The sequence below is a fragment of the Scatophagus argus genome, chromosome 4 (genome assembly GCF_020382885.2).
Source record: "Scatophagus argus isolate fScaArg1 chromosome 4, fScaArg1.pri, whole genome shotgun sequence".
In the NCBI taxonomy this organism is placed as follows: Eukaryota; Metazoa; Chordata; class Actinopteri; family Scatophagidae; genus Scatophagus; species Scatophagus argus.
Genome location: NC_058496.1, coordinates 809,290 through 830,420, shown reverse-complemented (window position 1 = coordinate 830,420; position 21,131 = coordinate 809,290). Strand labels below are relative to the sequence as shown.

The window sequence follows — 21,131 nt, the reverse complement described above, 5'->3', positions numbered from 1 at the left end:
TTAGTGCAGTGCAGTACGGCTGTCAAGACAGGGGACCATGGCAACAAAAGAATGTGTGTGTGTGTGTGTGTGTGTGTGTGTGATGTGGGGGGCTGTCCTCATTTATTCAGGTCTTACACAAGCAGCAGTCTTTGAAAATGGCTGTCTGTGTGTGAGTGTGTGAGTGTGTGAGTGTGTGTGTGTGTGTGTGTGTGTGTGTGAGTGTGTGGGCGCCAGTTTTTTTTTCTGTGTCAGTGAAAAGCAGGGTGACTCCATCATGTGACTGCTGCTGCAGCTTTTCCAGAACAAGCTGAAGTCACATGCAGAACTGCCCATCCATCACAGCACACAATTAAAAATATTACAACCTTTATTTACACCACAGTCTGATGACAAAATCTTCAAGGCGCACACAACCACTTGCTCTTAAATTCATAAATATACATTACAGCCTGAAAAAATATATATCTGTTTGATGGTTCCATCGGTTCATTAATGATTTGTATAAAATATGAATGAAGTAAAAATCACAGACTATTTAGAAAATGTACACTCTGTTTACAGCTTTTTCAGAATCAGAATCAGCTTATGAATTCTGTTTGCTGAATTTCTGTTAAAATGTTTCATCACGTGATTACAAAAAGTCCACACACACATTCATTCACTCCCTAACTTCCACATTTAGTGTGTTTACACGCGCAGTGGTATCTGGTTCTGGTCAGGTTTTGGAGTATCCTGGTTTCTGAAGCTGGTCTTTAACTAAACAGTGGCCTGGGAGCAGAACACGACCGGGATTCCTCCTGTGGGGTTGATGTTTGCTCCTTATGGACAATCAGGGCCTGCAGACATGTTTGAAAACCTGAGATCACGCACACTGTTTCCAGCTGCAGATCTTCTACATGCTGAAGATGTTTCCCAGTCTGACGACCGACAGGCTGATCCTCCCCGACAGCTGCAGCTCGTCTTTCAGGAGGCGTCCCACCTGCTCGCAGTGGAGGACGTCGCAGAACACCCAGACCTCCGCCCGCTCCCTCTGGATGTTGGCGTTACACGTCGGTAACCTGGAGCTCCGGACGGCCCGGCTCACAGCCCGCCACACCTGCAGAGGAGGCAGGTGAAGATGAAGCAAAGTTGAAATGAGACAGGAAGGTGTGCAGTCACCTGTCACATTCATGATGTTTCACAAAAAAAAAGAATTACAAATGAGAAATCGAGCTACACATCAAAATCCAGCTGATTCACTACAATAAAACAGAAGAAATGTTCATAGAAATATTCAGTATGCGATTATTTCCACCTCTGAGACTCTGAAAGCCTTTTGGTATTTTTTCCTTCAAAAACAACTAAATGATTTGTCTGTTGTCAGAATACTAACTAATTTCATTTCATTTAATTTTCCGTCACTGCGCTGATGGCTGCAGCTCCAGCAGGTCAGATAAAACTTGCTGTAAGTCGACACTGAGATCAGCTGAGGAGGTCCTGAGCACAGTGGAAAAACAAGATAAAGATCCACAGAAACAGCAACACAAAGCCCAAACGGAGATGTCAGCATTTACCCTGCATTCCCACCAGCTGATCTCTGATCTGCGTGGACACAGCTGAGTGTCACACAGCTGCAGGACCCAGCAGACCTTCATGTCACAAGTTCATGGATTCACGAGGAGAGTTTTCTGAGAGACGAGTGCATACTGTTTCAGCCTGTGAGCTGTGGTCACTATGCTGGGATAAATATCCCACCATGCAATGCAGCAGCGACGCCAGCAGCGACCACTGAAGCTCTGGTGTAACATCAGTAACACAATAAGTGTGTGTGTGAGCTTCCACTTTGCTGAGTGTGTTATATGTTGTAAATGAGTTGACTGGCTGACCTGTTCGATGTCCCGCGCTGCCCCACAGTTGTGCTGACTGATCACCCACTTGGCCCTCTGGCGGAGGTGGAGGCTGTGGGTGGACACCAGGTGGTGAAACTGCTTGGACATGGACTGGGAGCTCTGCAGCACAACTCGTTTCTGTGTAAAGATGCTCCAGGACCGTTTGACCGGCGAGTCTGTGACAGGGAAGCCATCTTTGTCTTTTTCAGGGGACAGTCTGCGGACGTCTCTCTCTGGGTGGTTAAAGAGCGAGACTGCGAGGAGATGCTTTGGGGTTTCTGAGAAGTCAGCTTTGAGTTTTCGTGGATTTTCGTGTGGTGGTTGTGTCATTTCTGCATGAAGACAATCACGAGGTCTTTCAGCAACAAGTCCATCAACCTCAGGATTCTGTGGTTTGGTCAGTGCTGTGTGAGTGAGTGGCCTGATCTCACAGAGGAAATCCCCTGAGCAGGTGATGACGGGAGCTGCTCTGGCAGGTCTAATGGGCAGATGGAGGTCTGCAGCAGTGGGGAACCAGGGGGTGAAGGGCGGGGGAGTCCGGCAGGGGAAAGACTCCAGAAGCTTCTCTGTCCTCTCCAACAGAGAGCTGAGCCCAGCAGCTGATCCAGCCTGGTAGTGCAGAACCACATCCTCCATACAGATGGACGGAGATCAGAGGTCAGACTGCACCACCCGCCTCCTCCTCATGATGATGTCACTTCAGCTAAACAGAGCAACGCATGATGGGAACATGGCAGGAAGCAACACAGTTTAGACAAAGTGAAGCCCTTGGAGGATCAAGAAGAACACTAAAGCACATCTGAGCATCAGATCATCTCTTAAGAAGAATCCAGTGTAGACATCCTGCAGCACAACTGAACTGAGATGAACTCCTGACTCGTGCAAACTGTCCTTTAACATAAATAAAATGCTACACTGATGGAAATGGTTTTAATCACAAAGCAGATACTTTTAAAACCACGTTTAAAAGAATCTTTACATTTTTTGAGGATCAGAAACTGAGATCATAAATGTGAGCTGTTAAACATCTTTTGAAGTTTTCAGGGATTTTTAGAATTTCCCCACTGCGGGACTAAGAAAGACCAATCAATCTAATCTAATCTAATCTTATCTTCCGTGATTTGACTGTAGAACAGGAGACGCTAACCGAGTCCGGTTTGTGCTTCCAGTCTAAACTGACAGGAGAGATGACAGACTGCATCTAAATGTCGGACACACAAAAATCAAACCTGTTTTAGATTAACTGCTGCCACCTTGAGCCGAAGACCAGGCACTGGATTTCATTTCCTGAAGATCTGCTCTGCTTTCTCCTTATGTCAGCTGAATAACAGAACATAAAATACCGTGATACGCGATTAATATGAAACAGTTACCAAACTCAGCTAAATCAAAGCCTGAAACAAGATGAGACTATGAAGAGAGAAGTACAGAAATCCGCTCATTTCAGCGGAACGTTAAATCCACTACAGTTATATGTAGTGTTAAAGGTAATCATTAGCATTAGCATTTCATTTATACTTTACCGATTTAATGGGCTGCTACAGTTTAATGCGTTGAATTCGTTTGATCACACTGGACAATCCTTAATTTGAACATTTCAGGAGTTAACTGGTAGCAAATGTTTTTAGCTCGTAATGCTAGCGGCTAGCTGTTGTTAGCTAAACAAAGCTAACTGACGAGCCAGAAAACTGCTTGGCTGCGATGGAGGCGCGACAGGCAAACACGCCCAGCAGGTAGTTTAACACCTACGAGCACAGTTTAATAACATAAACCACAAACCTGTCAGGGACTCGTGGTCCTTTAGGAACAGCCAGGGAGTTAGCTTGAATGTAAACGGCAACTGACATGGAGTTTGTCGTGTGCTTCACGTAAACTCTCGCGATGGTTGGAATGACGTGTGGCTTGAGTTGTTCTGGTTTCACGTACTACTTGCCTCTAAATAACCGTGTTATATGTAACAATAATGTTTAGGTTTGGTTCAGGTCACACCTTTTTACGCTACAGACACTTAAATCCTCACAAGCCGGAACCCAAACGTCACTTCCTCTCAGAGAAACTTCCGTCTCTTCCTGAAAATGTTTCCATCGCGATTCTCTTCGGTTCGCGTTTATCTGCTTTGTACAAGTTTTGTGAATTCAAGTTTCTTCACAACTGTTGGATAAAACATACGTGAAGCTGAAGAAATGACACAGACGCGGCCCACTAGTTTGTCAATAGGACATTTTTATTTCATACGTCTGTTGTCTTTATTCAAATTACAGTAATATACTTGCTGAGATGACCACCGGCTGCAGCCTGGACAGCTAAAACTGACAGCTGTACTACTTGAAGCAAACTTTTTTTCCCTTTTTTTTCTTCTTTTTTAAAATTATCTTGCAACAGAAAAAAGCACATATGCCATGAGATGTGAGGTGTGGTGACGGCAGGTAGGAAGGGTTTTAGTGCTGGTCTAAAAAACAAAAAACAAAACAAAAACCAAAGAAAGAAACATTGCGCGTAGTACATGTTGTAAAAGGATCAGAATATGGCACATTTGGTCCACGTTGGTAGTTTTATTTTCTCGTTTTCAAACATGTAATAAACAAAAAAATAAAGAAAACAGATCATAGTTGTACGTGTTGTTTTTCCCCAGAAGCACAGCATTAATGACAGCATACTGAAAACAAGACTGTAGAGGGGGCCGCTCTTTGTTTCTTTTTCTTAAAATCTTGGTTCATCAGCCAATCGTTTGTTTCTATTCTCCCTGGTACAGTATTATTCATATCTTTCCATCCAAAATGAGGGGGTGGGGGAGGGGTGGGGGGTGGAGCTTTGTGGATGCTTGACAGGGATGGCTTTGGACATTCACAGGAAGTAGTCAGGAGTGCGTCTGGTCACATGGGGCTCGCCGCGGCGGGGGGCGGGGTCAAACTGAAGGCTGCGGAGGCAGAAGAGGTTTGTTATTGACAGAGTCAGTGTGTTGTGTACTTCAGGAAAAAATACAGCCAGATGTTTGGTACACCGTGTTGTATGCAGACAGGATGTTCCCACACTGTGTTTGCTCATCAGCTGTTTGTTAATCCATCATAAAGTCTGTGTGAGTCATTCAAAAGACCTGAATAACAACCGGCAGAAAGCGGCTGGTGAGCCGAGCGACTGCAAAAAACTGAGAAAAACTGGAACTGGCAGACTAACAGTGATTCAAAGACCGTTTTAGAGCCAGGAAGTGCCCCACTTCCACGCTCGCTCTCACACAGGTCGTCCCACACCGCCAGGCTTCAGCTCAGTGTGTGGGACTGAGGTCAACCAGCCACAGGACAGCTGATGTAGGCAACCATCACTGAGGACGTCTTTGTGCATGTGGGACAAACATTCAGACATTTTAAATGCACTAAAAGAACAAAACTGCTAACAAAACCAAATAAACTGAGTCCAACATCTCCCAGTCCCACCTGAATATTACGTCTCACTTCCTTCATGTCCTTTTACTTACAAAGAGTATTTCAGAGTGTCGTCCAGTTCCATGATGGCTGCCTGGTTTCCACAGCGGTAGCAGTAGTTTGGAGCACTAAAGATGGTCACCACATTCTTGTCATGGCCCCAGTTGTAGCCCTGAAGGAGCAACAATACACGTGTGGTCAGACTGCTGAACCTTTCAAAGGTCCTCAAACTGCACCCTAACAAACTCATCATGTTATGTTGCCATGGATACGTGAGGATTTTTAGGATCCTTCAGTCCACTTGTGTTAGCAGGATGTGTGTGTGTTAGTCTGGAGTTGATTCAGGTGAGGAGGGAGCGTCACACACTTCAAACAATTCAAGTAATGTGCCAAATCATTTCAGTTATTTTGTTAATTCCTGCTTGTTTTCATCCTATATGATCCCAAACGAAATAGTTTTGGGCTTTCGACTGTTGAGGACATCACTGAGCTCTTCTCTTTGAAATCTCATGTTTGATGATTTGACACGTTCAGTGATGACAACAGCGCTGGTTGTGTATTAATTCCACACATTTTGGCCTGCGTTGCCTCCTTTGGCAGAAGCTGCTTTTGATTCTTCATTAAATGCTGTGTGTAGAGTCTGTGTGTGTGTGTGTGTGTGTGTGTGTGTGTGTGTTACCTCCATGACCAGCTGATGGGCGCGGGACACCAGGGTGAGGCCGTTGGCGTGGTTGAAGGTTTCAGAGATGTCCTGACCGAAGGTGTAGCCGGCACCTCGGGGAGAGATGCCCCACCCACCGCGATCATCAGGGTCCGACCACAGCAGGTCACACATCGGGCCCTGAGGGAGGAGGGGAGACGTTAACCCACAGAAGGAACAAGACTGTGTCTTCCAACACACACACACACACACACACACACACACACACACACACACACACACACAATGCGACTCGCTGCCTCATTTATCTTCTTCCATTTAAAACACATCAATGAGCAACAGTGTTGATCCTCCAATGAGCTCAGAGTTGAGCCAGACAGGAAGCCAGGCGGCACTAAGAGTTACAGCAGACTTTGCAGTGGTTTCAGAGAGGCAGCAGCACCAATTTCCATGATGAACACGTGTGTGTGTGTGTGTGTGCGCGCACCTCATGTGGGACTTCTTGCAGGCGGTCCAGAGCTCGTATGTGATCCAGAGTGTCTATGGAGGGAGACAAACCTCCATGGAGACAGAAGATCTGAAATAAAAGCAAGAGAAATAAGCCTCCAGCTTTATTTTAACACGACTGGAAGTAAAATGAGTCACAAAATTAATAAAACAACAACAACATTTTTAGCCACTTTTCTGTCACCATTAACATCTTTAAACACTTAAACTGCAGAGAGACGGCGTCCTGGTCAAGTGTCCTACCTGTCCATCAACCAGCGCGGTGAGCGGCAGGTAGTCGAACAGGTCTGTGAAGTACTTCCAGACGTTGGCGTTGCCGTACTTCCTCAGGCACTCGTCGTAGAAGCCGTAGACCTGCGTGATCTGCCGTGACTCGTGGTTCCCTCGCAGGATGGTGATTCGCTCTTGGAAACGAACCTGAGCAAAGCAACAGGAAACGTTCAAACGGCTGCAGCTAAAGATTCTGCTCGTTTAGAGCCGAAACCACTCAAACATTAACCAATCAGCTGCTTAACAAAAATATTCCATAGTTTCAGTTTTGTCACTTTCACCTTCTGAAACAAAACCTTCCAATTTTCAGAACATTTTGCATTATTTCCTGACATTTTCATTGAAACGAGAGAATAATCAGATCAGATTAATTGATAGTGAAATTATTATTCGTTGGTTGCAGCCTGACTGTCACTGGTTGTTCTAATGATCAATCACTCTATTGATTGATTCATTTGTTTTTTGACAGCTGCTGCTGTAAGGCTGAGTCTGCTGAGGTGCAGTAAAACGTGTACATGATTTCATGCAGAGGAAGTCGGTCAGTTTAACATGACTCAGCATTTCCTGCAGTGCATATCTTGTCCACAGTCGTGGTCATCGAGTCCCAAAATCAGCTGACTCACAACATCCAAGTCAAGCGAAGACGAGTGGAAACATTTACAGACCACCTGCTGGATGCCCACTTATTACTCATTAAAGCAGCAGTTTAATCAGAATTACTGTGAGTTTGGATTTTTAACAGGATGGCAGCAGCGTTTTGTTATCTGCCGTCTGGTAATCGTTTGATTGCTTTTTGCATCAGTACAAATCATTGCAGTGTGTCATCGGTCTTCAAATTTCCTCTGGGATGAGGATCAGAAAACCCATCATAACATCAAACCCAAACGACAGTCAGTTCATCCTCTTACATTAAGAAACTGAAGGTTTTCTCCTGGAAAAACAACTAAAACGTTTGATGTGACGGAAGCATCAAAAACTGAGCATTTTCTTTGTCTCCAATAGTCTCCATTTTGTTTCATACTGGACTTAAGAGTTTACATTTGGCATCTCTTGTTTAATTAAAAAAAGAAGAGTTTTAGAATGAGCAGAAGTGGAACTCAGGTGTTGCATCAGCGTCAGCACTCAAACCTCGTCCATCTTCCTGTCCTCCAGTGAGATTATCTCCTCCGGTAATCTGACCTCTCAGCTGACGTCATCTTCTTTCCAACGTGTTTATGACACAATAAAAGCTGACAGTAAAACTATCAACACAGACAGACCGAGTGCATTCGCTTCCTGATGTCCAAATCACAGGAGTGTGTTTGCTGATGACGACATGTTTCTGTTTGAGCAAATCTGCTTCAGACTAACTGGAGGACATTTCTAAATGCACTGAGGCAGCCAGATCAACAGGTTTATTCTGCAGCTTATCTGATTTGGCTAAATAAACAAAATGTCAGCAGTGTGAAGTGGCGGCCTGCTGTAAGAACCGACGGCTGTCTCAGACTCGTGATGACACAGTGAAGACTGAAAACACATTACTGCACAGGACGCAGCACCGGACAGCTGAGCCTCCGGTGTCAGTCTGAGGTTAACGGCTGCATCTTGATTCAGGAGCAGTTCAGTGTTTCTCTGCACTGGGGCTCAAACTGAAGACACGAGCCCTTCAGGCTAACAGTTCAGCTGACCGCGTCTGCCAACCGCCGTCTCTTCCAGACTCGTTTAGCTTCTGCTGTTGCTCGTCTCACCGCAACGTGTTACTACAGCTTGTTTTTTCGCCATCTGCGTCTGAGATCACATGACGGATCATATGAGGCGGTGCATCGCTCCCTTTGACTCTATAATCTGTAGCATGTGACATGCTGTTATTTTCTAGTAATTATAAACACCAGCAACCCACACTCAACGCTGTCCCTAAACACATCACGTGTAGACGCAGAGGACTGAAGCCGCTCTGCTTTCACCTCACAGCCTGATGGAGGTGTTGGGTCGACGCAACAACTGATCAGCTACTCGTCAAATGTTCGAAAGCCGAGTTAGGAGATCAGTGTTAATTCATCAAGTATTCATGTATTGGCTGATATTAAGAATATTCGGTTTCAGGCAGTTGTCAGCTGAGCTCCTGTTTGCTGACACAGCAGGGAGGGTGAAATCAGCTGATAAACAGCAGCAAGTCGCTGGGAGGTCAATTTAAATGTCGGCAGAGACGCTGCAGAGTCTTCTGCATCTGAGTTCAGCCACACCGACTCGTCTGTGAATCATCTGAGATGTTGCTGGTCTGTGCAGTTTTGTTCACTGGTTGGATAGAGCCGCTGTTTCGTTTGCCCAACTGAAATAGAGAAAAGGAGCAGGACCAGACCTGTGCCGGGTCTCGATGTGGGCCACACCTGTAAGTCACTGTTGAATCTCACAGGACTTCAGAACAAAACCCTTGAGGATGTAAATAACTGTCCTGTTCTTCGCACCCAGGACACATTAACAGTTTACACTGCCACAGAACATGATGATAAAACACTAAAATCTGGGCTTCTGCTGGGTTAAATTGACATTTTTAAAAATTATTTTTTTATCACATATTTTATCTCTTTCCCACAGCCCAAGAATGATGAAAACAAGTAGGACAAGCACATTCCTTCACTGATACCGATCACATATCAGCAGCTCCCCAACATACATAACAAAAACCCCAGTGGAAACATCAATCAGCACTGAAACCAGAAGCAGCAGATTTACCTTTAACGTGACAAGCAGCGTGACCGTCTCCACAGAGTAGTAGCCTCTGTCGACGTAGTCTCCCATGAACAGGTAGTTGGTGTCAGGAGACTTGCCTCCGATCTTGAACAGCTCCATCAGGTCGTGGAACTGACCGTGGACATCGCCGCACACCGTCACCGGGCATCGCACCTGAGCACACAGGTAACGAACGTCACCGAATCGTCTCAGACAGGATGAACAGATCAGCAGACAGTACACTTCCTTTCATTTTACACTTTCATGACACATTTCTTTTAGTATTTTTTAGTTGAGATTCATTCTCAAAAACATATCCATAACAAAGACTTCTTAACAATTTTCTTAGAAAGTCATTTTACTTCTTCAGAGCTCTCAGGATCATTTCTATAAATCTGCAGCCACTGGAAGACGTCCCTTTGATGACAAGAAAGTTCAAGTAGATATCGTCTTGTTTTACAAGTCAAAAAACATTTGGAACTGGTGACTTCCAAAGCCTGGACTTATGGCCACGGCTGGCTTCCATATTATATTTAATATCACCTTTGGGTTTGACTGCAAAACATCCTGTCTCAGTACTCTCAACCAACAGTGCAGTTTCCTCAAAATGCTTTTCTATTTCCCCTCGGAGATGAAGCACAAACAGGACTGAAAAAGCCAACAGCTGAAAAACATGACGCTGTGCGACACAATAAAAGCAACTGTTGCATTTGAGAAAACTAACAGCGATAACTGGAACCTACTGTGACTGACTTTATTAAAGAATTAATATGATGCTTTCGCACATTTATTGGCAGACCTTTGCTTCTAAAAAGACTCTGTGGCATTTAAAAAGGAAAGCGTGTGTGAGCCAGCAGCTCAGCAGACACACAGTTTGGAGTGTAAACAAGGTGTGAGATTGTTCTTCACTGCAGAGGCACAAACACCAGAGAGACGAAGCTCAGAGTCCACGTCCACATGAGACTCTGGATGTTTCTTAATATTAGAAAAGACGTCCTTTATAAATACGACAACTTCATTCAAACAACTTCCATTTAATGCATTCCGTGGGGACGCACCATCAATAATAATCCATTAACGCAAAATTTAGATATTTTTTTATACAATAAACAGAACAGTTAACACAAAGTCAAACTGTTGTCGCAGGCTTAGGAAGCACAGCATCGACACTCCGATCGAATTAAAGCTGCTCTGTCTGTAGATCCACACACAATAACACGTCGTCGCCAGTGTGGACGTTTTTTTCAGCTTGAGAAGTGTGTCCCATCTAAAAGTCCATCTTTGTCTTTCCTACTCTCAGTTGCACAACATCTACAGGTTATGAACTTCCCTTTTAAACACTAAAATACGAAGTCATTGATCATCTTATCAATATTTGCCTAAGAAGCAGCTAATTATCGGCCGTCGGTCCTTCATAACTGCATGTCTACTAAACGGCAAAAATACTGTTTGGTTTCAGCTGAAGGACCTTCTCATCAGAGTGTGTGAATGTCACTTGGAAACAGCTGATCATCACCTGTTCGGGTTCATTTCTGCTAAACTTCACTGCAACTTCCAGCACAAAAAACTTTCATCAGTTTTACTTTAGTTCTCTTTTTGGGGCAGTTTGGAAACCATCCAGCTGAACATTTCAACATCTGACTGAACAGTCTGTCCTCTTCTGCTGCGTCCCTGCTTGGAGTTCAAATTCTCATATCGTTCATTTTCTCAGTCATATAATTTACTATTGAAACAATGGATTCAGCAGAGCCAAGTTTTTGTCCCACAATATTTTCCTCCTTTGATTATTTTCTGGTTTAATTTTTAAACTCTAATGTGATGTTCGGTCCACTCTGCAGGCCTGCACGTTGTCCTGAAGCGAGCAGCCATGCCACAGAGGAAATCAACATGGATGGCTTTGACTTTTCTCTGGTATAGCAGGAAACCTCACCTCCTGAACGTTGGACTCCTTGGTCAGGATCTCCTTGGCCTGCAGAGGAGGAAACACAGATTCTTCGTTTAACTTTCTTTAAAAACACTGCAGATGCTAAGTGATCACACAAAGTAGACAGAAGGTTAAAGACAAACAGTAACTCATGTCACTCACGTCCATGTTTAGCCTTCATGACAGACTGATGGGTTATTTTGAGGTGTCAATACTGCGTGACCTAACAGGACACCGTAGCGTCTGAAATGACTTGGTTGGTGGCAGAAACCATGTAGCTCTGGGCTCAATGATTGACTTGAACTTCTTTTGTCAAACTAACAAAAGTTTTGCTTTAGCAAGGGATAAATACACAAAAGAGCAAGAAATCCTCATAACAGAGAAGAATACGCTCATTTTTTCAGTTGATGAACTTGCTGAATAATTAGTACAAATTTATAGACTTTTTCGTAATTTATCAACATCAGATTGCTCATCCCAAAACAAATCTGCACTATACTTTCTATTTTACTTGACAAACCCCTCTTTCCCTTCATTCATTTCGACTCATAAAGAACCAAAATGAATCCCTACATGAGCCTGTAGGGATAATGGCCTACTTCTTCTCAGCAGTGTGATTTAAGTCCTTGTGTTTTGACAACAACATTGAAGCTACCAAATGAGTTATTTTATGGTGAAACAAAACTGAAGTGAGGTCTGAAAACCGAGATGTTTGGCAGGTTTATGCAATAAAACGGTTGATCGATAAAGACAGGGCGCGGTGCATTTCAACCACATATTAGACAACGTTTACACTCGACACAACACCACAATGTAAAACTCAGGAATTAGGTGCATTATGGGTCCTGGTATGTGCACAAAATGTAGCCCCATTAATTAAATGGCAGTAAAACGGGCTCAGTCTATTTACTGGTCATGATGTAAATGATGCGAATTTTCGGCCCGTCTTTCCCAAGACGACGGCTGTTCGACAACCGTCCACATTATCACACTCCTATTAAGTTAAGCAGAGCACTACAAGACGCTATCACGTTCGAAAAATTATTTAGCTTCTACAGTGCTGTGAACCGTCGGCAGCCTCGGGGTGACTGGTCGAAAGCAGGCAGAAATAGCCGCCTTGCCGTGAAATGATTCCAGAAATTAGCCGGAGCCACCTTCGCAATCTTCACCGCTAGGCCACACTGAAAGCGAGGCCGAGTGACTCAGAATCAATCCCTGATTGTTGGCCAACTTACCTTCTCGCAGAGTGTCCTGACTTGGTTTTCCGATAGCTGCTTACACTCATTTAGCTGTTCGATCCATTGGTCTAATTCTTTAGTAAAAGATTTGTCTTCCATGACAGCAGCGGTAGCTTGCTAAGCTAGCTGTGTTAGCTACCTGAAAAAACAAACTGGCCTGTGTCTCAACGCTAGCTGCTTAGCTTGTCGTATTGTTAACCCGATCTAGTCCCGCCAAACCGGTTGGAAAATCAACGATAAGACCTAAAATTAACGAGCCGTTCAATCAACTTCTATCATGATAAATTACCAATGTTAAGTTACCAACGTTAAAAACCAGTTTGTATTGGACGGGGGAGTCAAAATGGTCGAATGTCCCCGATGCGACAAACCGTAGCGCCAAGAAACAGCGGCGTCGCAGCGGCTAGCCGATTTGCTAAGAAGAGCTAGCTACAATAACATCCGGGCATTTCAGCATCGCCCAGCGTCAGCGCACCAGCGACACCGCGTGGACATATAGTACACTGCTAGGAAATTACTACCCTTTTCTTCTTCCACAACCTGAAAATTTAATAAACACCAAAGTTCTCTTTGAGGTCCCTTTAAATAACACATACACAGTCGCGTTGCGTCATGATCTGCCTTAACCTACTTGAAAACAGGATTTCGAAATGACAGAAAAAAAAAACAGAAAATGTGTTCATTACTGCTCAGCACTACACCTCCCAAATTAGGAATTGGTCATTAGAAATAAGAGAATTTCTCTTAAGTGGGTTTAAATACTGTTTGTTCACAGCAGAAACTTAAACGAATCCAGGTATCTACCTGGAAAAAACACCTATCTTCATTTTCTGACGGCACTTGTCTCAAATGTGACATTCAATCTGCAGACACACGTAAGCAGGACACAACAAATACACGATGGGCCCTCGGAAGAGTCGTATTTTAGGTTGGGTTTACGCTACAGATCTACTTGGAAAGGTTTAATAAAAGATCTCCCAGGTGCGTGCTAGTGGCCACAGAGTGTAGAGTAACCCCGGCGCACTCTGTACAGTGAAACGAGCGCACCGACTGCTTGTCAACAGTCAGTTAATGTGCATGTGGAGCAGCCGTATGGCTGTGCGTTTTACGGCACAAAGCTGACCGTGCCGTTACTCGCTTTCTTGTTAACGTTTGGGTTAGTACATACCGGCAAGACTCGACCGTCTGCAGTTAGACAAACGGCCCAACGAACAAACGATGGCCCATCTAACTCAAAACCCCGCTGATAAAGAAAGGTGAGTTCTTGTCTCGCACGTTAGCCTAGCTACGCTAAGCTAAAGCTAACAGTGTTTAGCCCTTCGTTCAATCACTGAAAATCTCATATAGACGATTCATGAATTTCAGACACATTTGGTATCTGAAAATTTCAGTAGTTTACCGGTTCTTACTGTTCCAAAGACGTCAAACTTGAAGGGCAGTTCTTTAATTCGGTCAATATTTAATTGGACTTATGTTGTTTAATCCAACAATAAAAGTAGTTTTTTGTGTGTACAGCTAGCCGAAACCATCGACGTAGTAACGTTAGCTCGTCAATCAGAGAGTATCTGAGTATCGGCTAAATCGAGTTTCTCAGCAAAAATCGAGTCACTAAATCGCGTAAGAGCTGTTTAACAGTATGTCACTTCAATATGACCCCTTTCTGCTGTGTTACATGTAAAACCATGTTGTATAAAATCCAAGGCAGAGACTGTTAAAGTTGTTTAGTGTTCACATTAAGTTTGGCCTGCCGCTCTCTCTGTACGACAGTGGCGTAGCAGCCCTCTAGCATGACGTGTAGAAAAGGTCTCCGGGACTGCAGGACGGGACAGCTTGTATACTGGCTGAAGGCGATAGAGGACAAAACTCTCCATGTTGGAATCAGATGAAGAGTCAGTTAGTTTAACTTCACAGCCATTTGCTGGTCAGGCCAGCGTCTGTGAGGAGATGACATTAACATGGAGGGTCAGTATCAGAATCAGAATTCCTTTATTAATCCCTGGAGGGAAATTCTTGAATCCCTGGAGGGAAATTCTTGAAGTATTATTGAGTATTATTTTCATCGTGCAATAATTTGTGTGATAGGATGATTTTTCAATTACATGATTAATGATTAATAGGCCAAATAGGCCTATAAGCAATAAAAATTAAAAAAGAAAAGCCCACCAGAATTTTCCAAAGCACAAGTGAGTCTTTATTTTCCCTCCATCCAAAACCGCCAGATTATGAAAGTATTTAATAATATTTACATTTGTAAAAATGGAACGTGTCACATAAGAATTAAAAGATCATTAAAACGATAAAATAGCTAAGTGTCTTTTCACCACAGAAAGAGAACATGATGATAAAAACATTTCATCCTGAGATAACAAGACGTCCCGTCAGCTCCCGTTTCACATGAGTTCATAACCGAACACACAGTGTGACAGCTGCCGGTGTGTGTGTGTTTCAGGTTCATCTGCATCTATCCAGTGTACATCAACAGTAAGAAGACGCTGGCTGAAGGACGAAGGATCCCCACAGAGAAGGTGACGCGTTTCCGTCATGTTGCACCATCACTGTGTGGTTTGATTTGCTGTGAGGTCACGTTCAAAATGACTTCATGATGTGTGGGTCACAGTGATGTTCTGTGTCGGGTCATAAAAACCTGGTTCTGAATAATACCAGCAGCAGCTTGACTTGAGTATTTAAATGTGGGCTGCTGACAGAGTCGATGGCTTCAAAGACTGATGGAAGAGGACGTCTCTGTTGATCTCTCAGCTGCGTGTAAGCAGGAATGTTAGTGAAATATTCACTTTCATCAGCAGGGATGTTGTCTCTGCGTCCACTGAAACACCACATGGGCGAGTTTTCAGCTGAGTGTTTGGAACACGATTGAGAACTGATCAGACTTACAGCTGAGCTCCCCTGCGGTCAGAAGGTCCACGCTGGATTTCTGCTGACCGTTTGTTTTTGTGATGTTGCAGGTGGTTGCACTGATTTGTGGTGTTACGTCTAAGTCGGCTAAGAAGAGTGTTCTTTCCCCACCTTTTACTCCGGTGTCCCTCACACTCATTTTGTGCAGTGTGTGTATACTTGATGCAGCTCAGAAAGGAATCGGGTGCGTTTGTTTTGATGCAGCTGGTCTCCCTGCTAACACAGCAGATTCATCATCACATCAAACTGAAACCCATTGAGGCCAGAATGAAGGTCGTGTTTCAGCCCCAGATGAGCAAAGGTTCTCTCTCTATCAATTATATTCTAACGCCTTGTGTGCGTGTGTGTGTGTGTGTGTGTGTGCGTGCGTGCGTGTGTGTGTGCGTGCGTGCGTGTGTGTGTGTTTGCAGGCTGTTGAGAACCCGTCCTGTGCTGAGATCAGAGACGTCCTGACGGCTGCTGGGCTCAACGTCTACATGGAGGTGAAAGAAAAACTTTGCTGTTGCTGAAGATGATAGCAAATATCACACACTCTTCATCAGGGGTTAAATGACGTGTGTGTGCGTGCGTTCGTTCGTTCCAGAACAAAATGCATCCCAGGGAGTGGAACAGGGACGTCCAGTTCAGAGGTCGTGTCAGGGTTCAGGTGAAGCAGGCTGACGGCAGCTTCTGTCAGGAGAAATTCTCCTCCCGTGAGTCCTGCACCAACAGCACAGACACTGAAACTCACCTTCTGAACACGACACGACTTTAGCTTCGACTCCTGAAACTGACCTCAGACCAGCTGCTGGTCATCACTAAAGACAAATCCGTGTTTTATTCCTCAGGTAAAGACGTGATGTTTTACGTAGCTGAGATGATCCCTAAACTGAAGACCCGGACCCAGAAGAGCGGAGGGGGAGACACCAGCTCCCAGCAGGGAGAGGGAGGCAAGAAGAGCAAGAAGAAGAAGAAATAGAGCCAGAAAATGTTTTTTATTTCTTTTTGAACTAATTGTGAGGTCGTCGTGATTGATTCCAGCAGTTTGAGACAGAATCAAACACTGAGCTTGTTGTTTTTTGTCATTGTGACCACAGAAACTCTTTCAGCTGGAGGTGAATTCTGTTCCTTATTCTTTAGATTTTGACATTTTCTGTGACCTGTGAATCCTGCTCACTTAGTTTCCAGAAACACGAGCAGCAGCAGAGAGACGAGCTCGTTTGTGTTATGGCGTTCGCTGTGTTGCTCCATTCTGTTCCCTTCACTTTCACTCTCAGTAAAAACTTCCTCTCCGTCTCTGGGTTTCATTTGTGCAAATTATTAGAAACACACTGGCACGTCGGGATTAAAATGAGTGGTTCAATGAACGTTTGGTCCCGTTGGAACGAGTGGAGCTCAAACTGGACCTCAGGGTCAGCTCAGGTGTTTAAAGGATGTGACATCACAACGCTCTGCTGTTTCCGCTGGCGGACGACGTGCTCGAGCACTTCAGTGATCAGATTTACCAAATATTGAAACTTAACAGAAGAACCTAAAACGAAAAGAGCGTCATTTAAAAACATTGATGAATTCATAAATAAAAAAATGCGATTGAAAGTCACTTGTTTACAGGAGAAATAACAGGATTATAAACCACACGCTCCTGTATTCGCTACAATACGGTACGAACCCGGAAGTGTTGCCGTGCGTGCGGTTACCAGGCAACTGTGTTGTTGCGTGTTCGCCAGCAGACCAGCTTCACTGCGATGGCGGGCCGTGTGGGGGACCCGAGCCGGGCTCCGGTGGCCTTCGGCCGGCGGGCGGTGCCGCAGCTGTTCGAGCAGCTGCAGCGGCCGGCGGCGGGCGGCAGACTGCCGGCTCTGAACTCACTGTGCGACCTGATGCACAACCCGGAGCTCCTCTACCAGGCTGCAACCGGCGGTAAGTCACACACACCCCGACTCAACACGTCAACACGTCAACACCAGAACCAGGAGTCCAGGCCGAACTGCAGTCCAGCCAGCTTCACCTACTTTACACTCAAAACACACCAGGAGTTTGTAAAACCTAATTTGTTGTTCTAAATTAAACTCCAGCAGGCCATCAATCAGTCACTGATCAGCTGTATTGATGATGTTTTCAGTGATTTCTCCTGTAAAAACGCGCTGTAGTCCTGCTACTGAAGTACACGATCTGAGTACACTTCACTCCCTTCTGCTGTGGCCTGCAGTACAGCAGATTCTGCTCAAAATGTTCCTCTCCGGTTTGAAGGGTTTTGTGTTTATGCACTGAAACAGAAAGTTCTTCTCCCAGTTTTAATAAACCTGTGAAACTCACATCCAACCCCCCCACTGGGAATAAGACATCATGTGACACATTTAAACTCCTGTTGTGCTGACGACTTCTTCTTCTTCTTCTTCTGCAGGTTTTCTGGAGCAGTTGAAGGTTTTGTTTCAAGATGAAAATCCAGCAGTCAGGACAAAAACCTGCGAGCTGCTTCACACACTGACTACCCACTACATCGGCAGGTAAATATACAGACAGACAGACTGAAACAGCCTTTTGTCAGACAGAGGACACAGTCCATCTGTTCTCAGAGGACTGTTGATCCACACAAGACAAGTGGAGACAATCCTCAGTCTTGTGAAATGTTGCTGTACTGGGTGTCACCAGCAGGTGGCAGTAGAACACAGCAGAGACGTCCAGGTGAACCTGTGGTGAGTGAGTCTGCCTGAGCCACACTGCTGACACTGTTGTCTTCATTAGTGTCTCTCCGTGTGTCCTCCTGCAGACAGGCTCTGCTGTCCTCCTCCCTCCTCCCTCCTCTCTGTCAGCTGCTGGACGACCCCTCGTCCTCCTGCAGGAAGAACGTCCACCGAGTGCTGAACCACCTCAGTCTGCTGCCTGCAGGTACCCTCATCATGTTATCCTGCTGCCATCATTCGAGACAGATTATTTTCATTAGTCCATATGTTGCTGTGTTTCCAGATGCTGTCCAGATGTGTTTTAAAGTAGAAGGCAGACATCTAAAGGCTGCATGTGAACTAAACCATGAAGCATGTTGTTTGTTGTCACACTCAGAGCTCACTCTGCAGCAGTAATACCTGCACTAAAGTGACACCTGTGCACGACAGCTGCCAGGTGAGACGCTGCTGAGCCCACTTCAGCCCGCCACCCGCCCGACTCCTCCATGTTTGAGAGGGAGAGTTTTCAGTTGTGTTTGTAGTGACAAAACCTGGCATTTCCTAAGCCGAACCAGGTGTTTCCAGTAGCTAAACCTCACCGGACTGTAAGCACAGCCTCCTCACAACGTGAGACCAGAACAAGTTTCAGCATATCTAATGCAGTGTGCACACATAATCCCCCTCAGGGCCGGCGTCTATTGGGTCGTCTAACTGCGGGTCCAGGGGCCTTTGTCAGGGCTCCAGGGGCCCCAGCATCAGGGGACTAAGTGACACAGTGAATGTTGATGTTTGACCGGGTCCAGTTCGTGTCACTCCTGTGGTCCTGGATGTGAAACGGTTTGAGAGCTGAGGTCAAACTGAATGCTGCTCATAACGTCTGAGCTCAGCAGCAGGACGGATGTTCAGAACAGACCGTCAGTGACTCGTCCGGTGTCGTCCTGCAGGTGCTCAGGCTCTCCTCACTCTGGTTCCTCACCTGATGCTGAAGCTCAGAGAGGAGGAGGAGGAGGAGGTGCAGGTGCTGCTCCTCTCCACCCTCACCTCCTGCTCCACGCTGGACGCTCTGCCGGCTCTGGCCTCTGACGCCGTCTCGCTGCTGGGCCACAAACTCGGCCATCGCTCGCCGAACATCCGCCGAGAAGCTGCTGCAGCCCTGATGGCCCTGAGGTTAACGTCATCATCTTAGCGTTTCCTCGTCGCTCAGCTCTGCAAACTTTCACTGTTTGTTTGTCTCTGCTCCCATCAGTGTGTGTGACGATGGGAAGCGACAGGTGTGTGAGGAGGCGGTACTTCCTGTCCTGGTCGGTTTGCTGAAGGATGAAGATGTTGAGGTTCAGGCCAACGCTGCAGGAGTCATCATGTACACGGCGATCACCACCGCAGGTACAAACACACACCTCAGGCTGACGTTCTGTTTTCCAGCTGTCAGTGAAGTGCACACACTGGGAGACAACGAGCTGCCGTGTTCCTCCTCGCTGTGAATGACCATTTCCTGTTAATGACCTCCTTTTGGTTGGCCAACTCAGAAACTCACCTGGATGACATCACCATCAGGTTGATGCTGAAGTGTTTTTCAGTCAGTTTGGTGGGTGCGCCTAAACACTTCAGTACCCATGAGCCTCAGCTGCTGTTGCTATGGAAAAGAAGCAGATGAACAACAGCTGTTGTCATGGTTACTGAATTGATCTCAAACTGATCCAGAATCAGAACTTGTGCTGATTCAAATTGCTGGATGTTTTTAGCTCCCTGTTAGCACACAGCAGAATGTGAAGCTCTGTGATTGGATGTTGGTGGGTGAGATGCACTCTGGGAGTTGTACTTGAGCTTTGAGTAGAAGCAGATATTTTCTGAGACATGAGGGTTCAGCAGGTTTTATGTCCGTCAGAGACGTGAAGAGAGAGAAGTGACACATCACTGTTTGTGAGGAAGATAATCTGGACTTTTACTGTCTTCTGTCTGAACCTTAAACGCACCATGTGATGCACCTGACCTATCAGAGCAGCTGAAGCACAGGTGTGAGGGTGCAGACCTGGTGCAGACTGTCAGTGAATGTCCTCCTCCTGCAGGTAAGCAGCAGTGTCTGAATCTGGACGTCATCCCCGTCCTGCTCCACCTGGTGTCCAAGAAGGAAGACGATGAGGAAGAGATGGATGAGGAGAGGAGGAGGAGGATGAAGGCCCTCGTCTTGTACTCCCTGCGGGCTCTGACCGCCCTGGCTGAAGCTCCGGACGGCCGCCGCCTCCTGCTGGAACAGCTCCCCCTGCTGGTGGTGAGGAGCGAGGCTGCAGAGGAGGACCAGGACATTAAGCGGGCCGCTCAGACTGCCGTCGGGGTCATCAGCTGGACTCCCTGAGACGCCGATGACCTCCGACCTCCCGAACACACCTGCTGGGTCGACTGATAAGATAATGAATGAATGAATGAACTCGTTATGAATTCATTATATGTTCATTCATTATATTTTTTATTGATGGACCCCAGAGGATGAACCCCGATGACTCTGGTGATCCTCTCACTTTTCATCATCAGGTCAACACTTTAAGCCACTCAGGAGACAGCAGACTCCCGTCCACACCGACAACGTCAGCCATGTTTTATTTCCATTAGGGAAAACTGACAGTGGAAGACATCTTAAGACAATAAGACATGGCATACTTTACATACTGAGATCCTTACGGGGAAGCAGTGCGAGTGATTTTGCTCTGGCCATCACACTGTGCGCTCAATATTGATTTCATAATAACTTTAAACACAAAAGTTGTTTATTTCCACTTTAAGTACATCCAGCAGAACCAAAGTGTAAAAGTACTGTGTTACCAGAAAGTGTCCTGCATTCCAAAGTATTAGCATCAAAATATACTTCAAGTACCAAAAGTAAAGGTACTCATCATGCAGAATGGCCCATTTCAGAGTAATGTTTATTCTATTACCGGATTGTAATTATTCCTGCATTAATGTGTATCAGTGAAGGCTTCATCACTTATGTGTTGGTTACTGA

The 21,131-nt window shown here is 45.5% G+C and overlaps 4 protein-coding genes across 5 annotated transcripts; 2 read left to right on the top strand and 2 right to left on the bottom strand.

Annotated features, from left to right (window-relative positions):
• Window positions 1-331: 331 nt before the first annotated feature.
• zgc:101664 (uncharacterized protein LOC450064 homolog) lies at window positions 332-3,904 on the bottom strand. Of its 2 annotated transcripts, none has more exons than XM_046386597.1 (4): window positions 3,630-3,904; window positions 3,104-3,170; window positions 1,848-2,553; window positions 332-1,078 (listed from the first exon to the last, which is right to left on the bottom strand). In XM_046386597.1, the coding sequence occupies exons 3-4, from the start codon at window positions 2,484-2,486 to the stop codon at window positions 875-877; spliced, it is 843 nt and encodes a 280-aa protein (XP_046242553.1). In that variant the 5' UTR covers window positions 2,487-2,553; window positions 3,104-3,170; window positions 3,630-3,904; the 3' UTR covers window positions 332-874. The 2 variants fall into 2 exon arrangements, with proteins under 2 accessions (XP_046242553.1, XP_046242552.1); XM_046386596.1 differs by having other exon boundaries at window positions 3,080-3,170; window positions 3,630-3,903.
• Window positions 3,905-4,053: 149 nt separating this feature from the next.
• LOC124057914 (serine/threonine-protein phosphatase 2A catalytic subunit beta isoform) lies at window positions 4,054-13,011 on the bottom strand. The gene is made up of 8 exons (XM_046386593.1): window positions 12,576-13,011; window positions 11,347-11,385; window positions 9,420-9,590; window positions 6,681-6,854; window positions 6,418-6,507; window positions 5,949-6,110; window positions 5,323-5,441; window positions 4,054-4,767 (listed from the first exon to the last, which is right to left on the bottom strand). The coding sequence occupies exons 1-8, from the start codon at window positions 12,675-12,677 to the stop codon at window positions 4,695-4,697; spliced, it is 930 nt and encodes a 309-aa protein (XP_046242549.1). The 5' UTR covers window positions 12,678-13,011; the 3' UTR covers window positions 4,054-4,694.
• A 466-nt stretch (window positions 13,012-13,477) lies between these two features.
• On the top strand, window positions 13,478-16,765 carry srp19 (signal recognition particle 19). Its single transcript, XM_046386609.1, has 5 exons — window positions 13,478-13,834; window positions 15,028-15,103; window positions 15,902-15,973; window positions 16,075-16,183; window positions 16,319-16,765. The coding sequence occupies exons 1-5, from the start codon at window positions 13,797-13,799 to the stop codon at window positions 16,447-16,449; spliced, it is 426 nt and encodes a 141-aa protein (XP_046242565.1). The 5' UTR covers window positions 13,478-13,796; the 3' UTR covers window positions 16,450-16,765.
• rsph14 (radial spoke head 14 homolog) lies at window positions 16,717-20,558 on the top strand. Its single transcript, XM_046386592.1, has 7 exons — window positions 16,717-16,848; window positions 16,903-17,390; window positions 17,875-17,977; window positions 18,241-18,359; window positions 19,078-19,300; window positions 19,380-19,516; window positions 20,200-20,558. The coding sequence occupies exons 2-7, from the start codon at window positions 17,216-17,218 to the stop codon at window positions 20,484-20,486; spliced, it is 1,044 nt and encodes a 347-aa protein (XP_046242548.1). The 5' UTR covers window positions 16,717-16,848; window positions 16,903-17,215; the 3' UTR covers window positions 20,487-20,558.
• The last annotated feature ends 573 nt before the right edge of the window (window positions 20,559-21,131 follow it).